This window comes from Centropristis striata, chromosome 15 (assembly GCF_030273125.1).
Source record: "Centropristis striata isolate RG_2023a ecotype Rhode Island chromosome 15, C.striata_1.0, whole genome shotgun sequence".
Classification (NCBI taxonomy): Eukaryota; Metazoa; Chordata; class Actinopteri; order Perciformes; family Serranidae; genus Centropristis; species Centropristis striata.
In genome coordinates, this window is record NC_081531.1 from 3,939,798 (window position 1) to 3,953,046 (window position 13,249).

Below are 13,249 nucleotides of genomic sequence, written 5' to 3' on the forward strand. Positions count from 1 at the left end.
CCTCCTCCAGGTAATTTGAGTTTGAAACCCCTGCTGTAAAGTGAATCCATGTGCAATTTATTACTGTCACCTACCAACATCTTGGGAGGAGGAGGCTTGAAGTCAATTACATCTTTTGTTCTTTACGTTGAGTGCTGTATTAAGTGTCTCTGTCAAGCGTGTCAAATTGATACAGGAAAAAGTAGCAGGCTGGCATTTTCCCCTGTTCATGCTGTCACATCTCAGTGGCGGTGGTGTCGTGCTCGCAGGCGTAAGAGACGCACATAAAGGAGCAGAATCTGAAAGTTCTGACAGACAACTGATAATGAGTGGGGGGCTGAACAAAGCTCTAATCACACAGTGTTGTAACATCCTCACAGAAATGTCAATAAGCTCAAGAACCGGGCTTGAAAGGAACAGCAGACGAGCATCACAGACAGAATTGGGCGCGTGTCGTGTTTTTTTTTTTTACTTGTGTAAGTTTTGACACACATGTAGCTGTGTGGATTTTTCCTGTCAAACCAGATCAGACTGGTACAAAGAACTAACAGGACCTGCCGTCGCTGCTGCTGCTGCTTCTGAACTTAGATCTTTGATTTCTCTCTTGGAGGAACAACTGAGCAGGTTTTGTGTTGTTAGAACTGAAATAGATTCCCTGAATAACTTTTGATGCAATGCACTGCAACACATTAAAAAATATAATATAATATCATGTAATAAAAAGGTGTTTTACTTTATTTTTATTTTGTATTTATTGTTGTTTGCACTTTTAAAAAAACATACAATCATAAAGAAAGAACAGTACAAGAAACTCAAGGTCCCTTTAATTACTTTTTTTGGTAATTTTGTGTCTTTTTTAGTAATTTTGTGTCTTTTTTAGGACATGAGCAATACAATTGATATGTGCAAAACATACAGTCTACCTCATCTATAAATTATAGCATTTTCAGTAGCCATTTATTTATTTTTATACTTATTTATCACATCACATGTCCTTGTTTAGCTCAGTATTGTTTAGCTCGGCTGAAAATGTCCACTTCCAAAAAAACGTGATACAACACTACAGATTAATAATTTTTTTCTACTTTCTTCTGCATAAACCTCTTAAACCAGCTCAAAACTACCACTACAACATTCAAAGATTTTGAGGATTTCAACCCTTTAAATGTCAGTTTTGAGCAGAGCAGAAGTTGTTTAAGAGGTTTATGCAAAATAAAAAAGGAGAAAAAAATATTAATCTGGAAAGTTTTTATGGCATTTTTTTTGGAAGTTGACATTTTCAGCCCGAAGGGTCTGAAAGGGGAGTACATTTGTACACAGTGAATTATTGTTGATCCATTAGAAAAATTGAAAATTTGAAAAGTCCTTCTTCCAAAAATCATGCCATTTGCCAAACAAGAGTGAAAAATGAAAATGAAAATGTCCTGTGAACATGATTCAGTTAGATATTTTTTGTCATTCCACAGCACCGCACCTTGATAGACAACGGAGAATTTAGCAACAACTTATAATTATAACAAGTCAATTATAACAAAAGCCTCCTCGTGGCTCTCTGTGCTCCAGTTTTAGTTCCCGAGGCCGTGCAGAGACTCAGTGGAGGCTGCAGCTGTTGACTCGTCACATTAACTCTTCTTTAAGTCTTTCTAACACTTTGTGTGTTGTGTGTGTGTGTGTGTGTGTGTGTGTGTGTGTGTGTGTGTGTGTGTGTGTGTGTGTGTGTGTGACCTTTGCTAGGAGACCTGGCGTCAGACGATGAGTACCTGGAGATCCCGTCTATCTCCAGACAGCGAGCGGGGACGTATGAATGCACAGCCGTCAACGATATCGACACAGACGTCCAGACCGTCGACATCACCGTCAACTGTGAGTCTGATCACTTAACCACTGAACCCTCGAGTTATTCTCTGGACAACACCAGTCCTCAGGGTCAGACAATGACCCTCCTTCACTAAACCGCTGAAATAAAGCATTGTCATTCATCACAACTTTGTGAATATCTAGGTTTCCTCTCTTATAGTGAAGAAAAACTGGATTTAATCAGTAGAATCCACTTGTTTTTATTACACACATCATAATTTGATTGTTGTTTTACTAGGGTAGGGGTTTATTTTTAGGATTTTTATTGCTAAGGTATTGCATAGGTGTACAGATAATTTTGTAGCAAGCATGCATGTGTTTTTATGTTTTTTGTGATATGAAAATGATTTTATGGCTGCAGGAATAAAAAAAATAAACCTTAAGGGAAGACTTTTACCCTGTTAGAGATATGAACAAAGGCAATGTTTTACTTTTTCTCATGTTTGGATAATTCTAAGAAAAGTCATCAAATTTCAAGCTAAAAAAAGATTGTTAAGGGGGTTTTTCTTTGTTGTTAAATATAGTGGCGTCTCATTTTTAACCCTTAAGAACCCAAGGGTTAAACATTTTGTGCTGAATAGATACATTCCTTTAATGACAGATGTTAGATTTGTTAGATAAATTATCTAACACTTCTAAATCATTTATTTTTTTATCTTGGTAAGAAACAAATAATGGTTAAAAAAAGATGATTTTTGTGACATTTTTTAGTCACATAGAAGATTCACTGACACTAAAAATAGGTCTTAGAACCAGTTTCTAAAGCACAAAGAACAAAATTTGACTATTTACAGGCACTTAAACAGTCACTGAATGCTCCACCAGCTACAGTAAAACCAACCTGGTCTCACAGAAATCCGTGAAATAGCCACGGATTTCGCTTAACTCAAAATCCGTGGAATAGCCACGGAATCGCTCAAATTTCCGTGAAACTGACACGGATTTCGCTACAATGCAAGTTAATGACAGTCATATCCCGTGGCTATTCCAACATACAAAGTGATTATGTACATTCACTGAGTGAATATTTACAAAATAAAACATATATTTCTCACTAGAAATGTGATCAAAATCCATTTTTATGCAGAAACAAAGACAAAATATACATTTTTTCACTAAAAATGAGAGAACTGTCCGCCATGTTTTTTGTTCTGACCGCCGGGACCTTGAAAGTCACGAGACTTGGAACAAACCAATAGGAACAAATATCCATGGAATAGCCACGGGATATGACTGTCATTAACTTGCATTGTAGCGAAATCCGTGTCAGTTTCACGGAAATTTGAGTGATTCCGTGGCTATTCCACGGATTTTGAGTTAAGCGAAATCCGTGGCTATTTCACGGATTTCTGTGAGACCAGGTTCAGTAAAATATATATTTTAATGTAAAGCTTCTTTGCTGCATTAGAATCAAAACAGAACAAGTGAATTCCCTCTCATGTTATCTTGACACCGTGCAGTTTAAACAGTCTTGTCCGTGCTTTGATCTGCTAATTCCTCTTCACTCGTGGTCATGTTGTAAATCATCATGGCTGCAGGGTGAAGCTGCAGCGACCCGCCTCTGATCTGCTGCTCTGTGCTGCTTGTAGTCCTGATCTCAGCTCTTATATGTTGCTGCTCGCTTGTAGATGCTCCGACTGTGTCAGAGGGCAGAGATGTCGGAGTGACTCTGGGCCAGAGAGGAGAGCTGGAGTGTGAGGCTGACGCCGTGCCCGAGGCCGATTTTGAGTGGTATAAAGATGACAGAAGGTAATTTGTTTAACATTTGCATTTTATACTGTGTGTTTATGTGCTTGTGCATGCTTACTGCCATCAGTTTTCTCCGTTATTGATGCTCATTGATCGGCTGTCGGCTCTACAGGCATTAAGGTTACTGCAAACTGGTCCAAATCATTGTTAAAGTGTCATTACACACACACACACACACACACACACACACACAGGCCCATAGGTGATCTGGCAAGTGACTTTGACAGAAAACATAAAAACATAATTGAGATGGTTACTTGCGTCCGCAGACATTTTTCTTTCTCACACACTCACTCACTTTTCTTACAGTCAAAATTGTTAAAACTAACAGACATAATTAAATTCCAAACAGCACAAATAATGTACAAAGCAGCTAATAACTTACTTCCAATTAATATACAAAACTTCTTTAAGGGTCGAGACGGGGGATATCAACTGAGGGGGTCAAATAACTTTAAAGTCATCAAAATACATACAAATAGGAAAAGGTTTTGCATTTATTCAGCGGAGTTAAAATATGTAATGGGATGTGTGAAGAAATAAAACAATCTTCAAACATGAAACACTTCAAAATCAAATATAAAAAGCATGTCTTCACACGATACAGGGATGAAAACGGGTGTGTAAAATGACAGTAGATGGTTATTGTTGACGTTTTATTTTTTAAATGTGTTACTATTTTTTCTTTTTTGTGTGTTATTGTTGTTTGTTTGTTCATTGTTGTCTCATTATGACTACATGGGTGTATGTGTACTTATGTGTTTGTAAGTTAATAACAAGTTATGCATGTTAATAATGGTAATAATGAGTTTATAAACTACATTACTATGTGTTATACATACATATATATAAATATTATTGTTATATAATTGAATATAGTAAATTAACATAGGGAGAAGGGATTTAATAAGCTTTGGCTTCTTTTGAACACAAATAAGTGTTGAGTCTTGTTGTTGTTTCATTTGTGTTGTTGTCTTGTATTTATTGTTGTTCGTTTGTTTTTAAATGTTCATCTTTTATTTTGTGTTCAAATAAATTCTCAAATTCTCACTCTCCGTGCAGGATCTTCAACGGCTTCGACGGCATGGAGATCGTTCAGTCTGGCTCGCTGTCCAAGCTGACGTTTTTTAACGTGTCTGACGGAGATTATGGTAACTACACTTGTGTCGCCGTCAACAAACTCGGGAGCTCAAACACAAGCTTCCTTCTGTATGGTGAGTACAGGAATCTGCTACATTTTAACATTTAGTACAGAAACGGAAATGCTGTAATGTATCTGCAAAGTGTATGTTTCATTAAAGCAACAATAAGGAACTTTTATTTTGTGTGTCATGGCACCTGCTGCTGCTGTTAGTAGTTAATTTTCCTGCAGCAGGATCTAGAGGTGGGGGAAAAAATTGTTGCAGCATAGTATTGTGATATTTTGCGTGGCGATATTTAGCCTTCTGGCGGGCCGTCAGTATTTTTGCCGTGTTTTTTTTTATTTCCGGAGGCCATAGAGGGCTCTCTTTTTGGAATACTGGTATCATATGAAACTAGAAGATCTAAGGAATCTATAGGCACCATGTGTGTCAGTATATCTTGAAAAAAACACAAAATAACTTAAAAAAAAAGACACACAACAACCCCAAAAAATCTAAAAAAATAAAATAAAAACAAGACTTAGAATATACAAAAAACTACCGTAAATGACAAAAAATGGCCCAAAATAAAAAAGACACAAAATAACCACTAAAAAACTAAAATAATCAAAAAGGCTTTAAAAATAAATTTAAAAAATGCATAAAACGACACAAAATGACCAAAAAAAGACAACATGTGCGGTTATCGTGTTGGGAAGTTGTCGAACTAACGCTGCAAAGTTCAGCTTTTTTTCATGTTTAATTAAAAAAAATCAGAGCAGTGAAGGTTAAAGTTGAGGAAAGTTTGATATCAGTTGAGTTCAGTTTGACTGAATACTTTGTTGGTCAGTCTGTGGGTTTGACTCTCATTGTTGAGAAATAAAAAGACTGAAAATGAGATGAAGACACTGAGAATTTACTCTTATTGGACAATCAATTCTTGATTGAATTAAAGTTAAACAGTTAAACAGTTAAATCTCAATGTATTGTGTCAATACTCACCATATCGCAAAACGCTTAAAATCACAATAATATTGTATCATGACTCAAGTATCGGGATAAAATCATATCGTGGGGCATTATTATACATTAAAGGCATCAAGAATAACTATATTGAAATAGCCAGTATTTCTATTTGCTTATGTAGGTCATATAGATGCCTTGATATTAAATGGAGTGTTTTTAATGACCAATTAAACGTTCCTTATAGTTGCTTTAATAGTAAAAGTAATAATCATATTTTTTCGTGCACATTACTGTTTCTCTCTATCACCAGATTTAACCTTTATCCATTTCCTGACAGCTTTTATTATATTTAATCGTCTCTGTTTATCACTTAAAATCCTTATTTACCGACAATGTAATGCATTCATGCACCTGAAACCACAGATTGTCTGGTGTAAATATGAAATACAAGAAGTCAAAGTCTTCTCATTACACCTACACAATCCTGTGCTGACAGTACAGTTTGTTGGGTTGAAACCATAAATGAACAAAGGGGACTGAATAATACATTTTCTATTAATTGTGACGCACCTAAGAAGTTGTCAAGCTTCCATGTTTTTGAACATTAGTCATTCTCTGGCTGAGTTGCTGCTCTCAGCTTGAAGATGTGTCAGTAAATATGTGTTTGTATATATACTGAACACATCAAGGTCTCATGTTTGAACAAACACAAGTAAACATGACAGTTGACACTTATTATTCTTGTCAAAGGCGTATTGGTATATTTCTGTCACAGGGTATGTGTTTCCTGATAATATGAAAACTTTTTACACAATATATAATGGAGAAAGAAGATGTTTGGGATGAATTAGAAGTAAAAATCACTAAAAAAAATCACTATGTTGACCATTATAGCATTGATTGGATATTTTTTCCCTTCTAAAATAGATGTTTACTGGCCTCAGAAATCAGACAGGCTCTACTTTCACGTGTCAAGTCTGAACTGACAACATAAAGACCACAGCAGTAAAAACAGAGTTATTCTTTGTATACTGTTGTCATTGTCAGTCTATGGTTGGGTACTCTTAGTCCTAACAAAACAGGCAGCAGGATATTCACAGCAAGCATCATTCACATTCATGATGGTCACTTATTAAAGGTACAATGTGTAATTTTTGGCCACATACTCAAAACCACATGTAACTTTGTGCAAGAGCTGCTAGAAGAGTTACAAGTGGCTTTACAAGACAGGACAGGCTAGGGCTAGCTGGTTAGCATACTCAGTAAGATAGTAATAAGTCGAAATGTTATAATAATTCATGTCAGGAACGTCCTTATATGGGCATGTTGGCATCACATGCAGTGGCGGTTCTAAAGACACAAAACGACTAAAAAAAAGACACAAAAAGACACAACATGACTAAAAAAAGACACAAAATGGCCAAAAAAGACACAAAATGATTAAAAAAAGACACAAAACGACCAAAAAACACACAAAAAGACACAAAATGACTAAAAAAAGACACAAAATGACCAAAAAAGACACAAAATGACCAAAAAAAGGCACAAAAAGACACAAAATGACTAAAAAAGAGACACAAAAATACCAAAAAAGACAAAAAATGACCAAAAAAAAGACACAAAATAACTAAAAAAGACACAACAACAAACACAAAATGACCAAAGAAGACACAAAATGACTAAGACACGAAAAGACGTGAAAAAGGATTAAAAAATTGACAAAATAGCCCTATAAGACTCCATAGAGTTAAAAGCACTGAGTGGTTGTCAGAATTAAAATCCTGTTAATTTAAACCTGTGTTTGAGCCTTGACTTTGACTTGTGACCCCACCTGAACCGATGAATGGACATTAAGGCTATTATCAGTTATACTCCACTATGTAACTGTGCAACCACAGAGTAGAAGTCTATTCAGCGGCCTACTTTTCATGCTTTTCACAAGTGTTGTCAATGATTTGTTGCTGTTCTGTTTCCAATATGTTGCTCTGTTCCATTTGTTTCCCCTGGTGTAGTGGTAATTGAACCCACTAGCTCAACGCTATTGCAAGGTTAGTATTCTGCACCAGCATGCACTTCAAACTGTCATGGATCGAAAGTATTAACTGCATGCTGGCACATGACAAACAGCCATTTTCACAAACTGGAAGTTAGGCTGCAGTGTCGCTGGAGTTCTCCACAGTATTTGACAAGAAGAGACAAATCATTCCTGGGGCTCTTTGATCCTGTCAAAATACTACGTAGTGTTTCTGATAACTCTTTGTTGTCTCCATGAATTGGCATGTTAAAGCTGCATGGCAGGCAGCGACTTTGAAGAAGAGGAGCCATACAAATGTCATGTGAATCTTTGTGAAAATGGTCATTGCAGCCTGTTCCTTTCGCTAACCATGTTTCATCTTCTCCCTTTGCAAACCTAACCGCCTCACTGTGTGACATGGCTTCATTTTGATGTTTGCATGCTCTTTTTTTTTCCATGTAAGTATTCGTCATCTTTCCTTATCGTCTTCTTTTCTGTGCTTGTGTGAGTGTTTCTGCCTCTAGTTATTGCATTATAACATGGAAAAATTGTAAAAGAGCAAACACAGAAAGCTGTAGAACCTCATTGCAAGCTAAGACAATCTTGTATCTACAAATAGTAATTTGCAGATTGTAGATTTCTGCTCCAGATGTGGAGCTGTGGCGATAGTGCAAAGATAAACACCTCACCCATCTTGTCATTTAATGTGTCCTTGTGACTGGTGGTTGCAGCATCTTGTAGGCAAACCCACTCCATTAACACAACATAATTGTATTAATGGCTTTGATTTTGACTACGGGTGAATGTCATTATTCTAATTAACCATATGCAGGATTAGGGATAATCCGCTGTGGCAGGGTAATTGGATAGATGCCCCAAAGGAAACTGTGGTGAACTCATGGAAATCCAAGGGAAATGAGTAGGCATTGTGTTACAAGCTTCAAAGTAGAAAGTTCAAATTTGTCCCCAATCCTCATACAATGCATTCATTTAGAACGAACGTGCCTCTTCAGTGAAAGGGCCCAGAGAAGGTATTATGCATTTCAGTTTTTGCATTATAAAATTGTATTGTATTTAAAATGGGCAAACACTGAGAGTCTGGCTTGCATTTTTATTGAGTGTAAGTAAAATAAGATAGCATGAGCATGTGTCTTAACCCTTTGATGCAGAACATATTGACCCCCTTCTAATGCACAACATGACCCACATTCATTCCCTTCATGTTATTTAATGCTGCCGTGTGTTTCTGTGCTCTATCTTTTGATATCAACTTATTTTATGATTGAATATTCCAAGTATTCTTTAAATATCTTGTTTTTGATAACAACAGATCATTATTTCCATTTTGTCTCTCGTACTTTATGAAGAAAAAAAGTTTTTGTAGTATTACATAGCTAACTACTTGCCTAGGTAGCTTGCCAAGCTAACTACTTAGCCAAGAAGTTAGCTAAGTAGTTAGCTTAGCAAGCTACTAACTAACAATATGATCAGTCTATTTAACATTGTGTCTGTTCTAAACTCGGCAGCAATGTGTTTGTTTGTCTGCTTGATGTCATTTTGATCATCACAATCAAAAATGACTACTATCTGCTAACTACTTGCTTGCCAAGCTAACTACTTAGCCACAAAGTTAGCTAAGTTTAGCAAGCTACTTAGCTGAATTCTTAGCCAAGAAGTTAGCTAAGTAGTTAGCTGAGCAAGCTACTTAGCTAAATTCTTAGCCAAAAAGTTAGCTAAGTAGTTAGCTTAGCAAGCTACTTAGCTAAACACTTAGCCAAGAGGTTAGCTAAGTAGTTAGCTTAGCAAGCTACTTAGCTAAAAAATGGATACGGGTCACTTTTGACCCAAGTTGTGCGTTAGAAGGGTAGTAACACAAACAGGGATTTTATTCAAAAACGAATAAAGGAAAACATAAAAATTAGGATTTATGATGATCAAAAACAAACTAATTGAGGAAAACTTGGAATACAGAACAATGGACATCATTTATTGCAAAGATATAGAACATAAAAACTCTGTTGATTCACTTTAGACCCATGTTGTGCATCAAATGGTTAATTGTGTTTTCTAATGTCCCAATGTCTGATGAATGAGAATCACATGAACCAGTTTTATTAGAAAAGTCAACTAGAAATATTGACTTCAACGACAGATTATTTCTGGCTCCTAATTCTCACTGTTAGCAACTCTCAGCTGGTAAGAGTGAGAATTGGCAACACGCTATAAAACACACCAATAGATTTGCTCCCACACCCTATGTACTTGACATAGTTTACACTATATGTGTATTTCTAAACATAGTCAGACCTGTGATATTCGTCAAACCATCACTGAGATGAGCGTTTCACCTGCTGACAGACTCCCAGCTCCAACTAACAATGTGATTATTTAACATTGTGTCTGTTCTAAACTCGACAGCAATGTGTTTGTTTGTCTGCTTGATGTCATTTTGATCAGACACAATCAAAAATGACTGCTATCTGCAGCCCTAAATGCCTTTCGCCTCACTAATGGAAGCTTTACTGTATATTAACTGTTGTTTATTTATATTTTTACCAACAAATAATTGTTTCCTGCTTCCATCTGCTGTCATCATCCGAAAATACATGTCTATATCCAGCTATGTCCGTCTGAGAAAACAAGCACTCACATATTAATGCTTGGCAATTATAAATCAGAAATGTCTTTAGTTTAATATAGTATAAATCAAAGCCATATGCAAGCAGACTGCATATGCTTCATGTTGCAATCTATTTATGATGTCAACAATATATGTTATATAGGCTCACAGATTGAAAACATTGAGGACCTAGGATAGAACCTTGAGGTACTCCGTACTGCTGATGTAGTTTCTAATTGGTTAAATTAAAATGACACCTAACGTCCAATTAAAAATATGTTTACTGTGTTATTAATCTGTTGTTGTCAGCATCCAAACACTGTATACATACTGGAGTATGTATAAAAACATAGCTATTAATTGATTAACCCTTAAGAGGGCACTCAATACTTGAAATACTTGCAAATTCCAAATTTCAACCCTAGAGAATATTGGTGGATTTTTCATACAGCCAGAATGTGTAAAAAAAACAAAAACATACGGACCCGGGGGAGGGGGGTAATATTTTGAGGAAAAAGTTTATGAGATTAAGGTGTCAAATCTACGAGAAAAAATTTGCAGATTTATGAGATTTAAAGTGGTGAATCTGCGAGAAAAAAGTAGTTTTTCTCCCCTCTCTGCGACTTTTTCGAGCAGATTTGCCACTTTAAATCTCTTAAATCTGCAACTTTTTTCGAGCAGATTTGCCACTTTATATCTCTTAAATCTGCAACTTTTTTCCAGCAGATTTGCCACTTTAAATCTCTTAAATCTGCAACTTTTTTTGAGCAGATTTGCCACTTTAAAATTCTTAAATCTGCACATTTTTTTCTTGTAGATTTGGCACTTTAATCTAGTAAATTTGTAACCCCCCCCCCCCCTCGGTTATAAGTTTGAATCTTAGAATGACATTAATATAATCCCCTTATAACTTACCGTCAGTAGTCGTAACACAAAGAAAAGAAAAAAAAACAATCTTCAATGGTGAAACTTACAAGTGTTTTTTTTCTTTTGTTTCCTTGTTTCAGGACCGAGAGCAGTTCAGGATGGCAGTGGCGGCGCGATGGGAGTGCACTCACACACCTGTCTCCTCTTCATAGTGCTTCTGCCGTTCCTGCTCAGATTTTGAAGTGGATTTGGAATTGAACACAAGTATTTTGTGTGAATGTGTGTGTGTGGGTGTGTGTGTGTGTGTGCGTATGTGTGTGTGAATGGGTGTGTGTGTTTTTTTTTTTTTTCCAACCGGAACCATAAACTGATGCACAGTGAGTGCATGAAGTATCCTGCTACGTAATGTTGTTGACCCACTTAATAAGTACGTAACAAAGGTTTTTTTTCATTTTCTTTTGTTTTTCTTTAAGATTTCAAGGATGTAACAAATGTTTCACATTTTAATTTAATTATGTCGGAAATTTTCTCTCTAAATTATATTATTATGGATTATCTCTTTTTACATATATGTCTCGGAGAAGAAAAAAAAAAGATTTTTTTAATTGTGGTGTGTCTAATTCAAATGGATTGGTCTTAATTTTTAACCGCATATTGCATATTCATCTCAACTCCAGAAAAAAAAAAAAAGGCAAATTTACAGCAAGTATGAGAGGTGAATGTTAAATACCTCAAAGTCAAACTAAGACAGTGAAGCAGAGGGAATTTAGGTTACCCTGAGGCTGAAAGCCTGGTATTATCATATTTTAATGTATAATAATTATCATTCAGTCTGGTTGTTGAAACAGAATTGTTTTTGACCTTCAAGTATTTTCGTTCTCAGCATTATAGTGATATACTTGCAGTTGTGTTATGCTAATCTTTCAATTTTATTTTTTCAATTATGTTTAGTTTTAAATATTTTTCGAGAAGGGAATATGAAGTTGTAATTATTTAGGACGAATATCCTAGTTTTATGTATTTGTTGTCTTTTTTTTCTCTCTTTTTCTTTACCAGTACAGTTGTACACAGAAATGGTGTCAAGAATAATTATGTTATAATTATGTAGTTAAACATGGAGGATGGTTTTACTCCACTTGTGTGGAGTTGATGTCTGACTTATATAATGCAAATGTATTAATGCCGTTGCTACTTGTTTGAACTTCATGCCATTTCTACACCACAGTTACTTCAGAAAGTGTTTCTGTTCATGTTCCAAACCAGCACTGGACGGTTAGAGGCCGCTCAGTAAGATCATGTTAATAGAAAATAAACACTTTTTGCATGTATTTAGACACCAATAACCCAAAGACTCTAGCGGTTCACACAGCATCACACTTCATAGGATTTCTGGGTAACACTTTATATTAGGGAACACATATACAACATTAATTAGTTGCTTATTAGCATGCAAATAAGTAACATCGGCTCTTAATTAGTCATTATTAAGTAGTTATTAATGCCTTATTCTGCATGGCCTTATTAAACAACCAGTAAGACATTAACTAAGAGTTTCTGCATACTGTATGCTTCATGTTGCAATCTATTTATGACGTCAACAATATATGTTAGGCTCACAGATTGAAAACATTGAGGACCTAGGATAGAACCTTGAGGTACTCCATACTTCGGGTGTAGTTTCTTATTGGTTAAAATTAAAATGACACCTAACATCCAATTAAAAATATGTTTACTGTGTTATTACACTGTTGTTGTCAGCATCCAAACACTGTATACATACTGGAGTATGTATAAAAAGATAGCGATTCATTGATTAACCCTTAATAGGGCACTCAATACTTGAAAAAATCTGTGCAGATTTATGAGATTTAAAGTGGTGAATCTGCGAGAAAAAAAGTTGTTTTTTCCCACTTTTGTCTCGTAAATCTACAACTTTTTTGAGCAGAATTATTGCTTATTAGTAGTAAGTAAGGAAGTTGTTGTATATGAGTTATAATCTTAATATGCTTTACTTTGTATGGATTTTATAAGTCTCTACATAGCGGTGAACGAAACCATGGAAATGGCAAATAGCCA

The 13,249-nt window shown here is 35.6% G+C and overlaps 1 protein-coding gene across 3 annotated transcripts in view; it reads left to right on the plus strand.

The window, feature by feature from the left end:
- The window catches only part of ntm (neurotrimin), a 702,168-nt gene extending 689,814 nt beyond the window's left edge, over positions 1-12,354 (plus strand). For 2 of the 3 annotated variants that reach the window (XM_059351046.1, XM_059351045.1), the window contains 5 exons: positions 1,714-1,842; positions 3,465-3,585; positions 4,648-4,799; positions 7,685-7,720; positions 11,314-12,354. In XM_059351046.1, the coding sequence (XP_059207029.1) occupies positions 1,714-1,842; positions 3,465-3,585; positions 4,648-4,799; positions 7,685-7,720; positions 11,314-11,414 (539 nt within the window). In that variant the 3' untranslated portion in view covers positions 11,415-12,354. The remainder of the gene's footprint in view (positions 1-1,713; positions 1,843-3,464; positions 3,586-4,647; positions 4,800-7,684; positions 7,721-11,313) is intronic. The other variant, XM_059351047.1, reaches the window with a different exon arrangement.
- Positions 12,355-13,249: the final 895 nt, after the last annotated feature.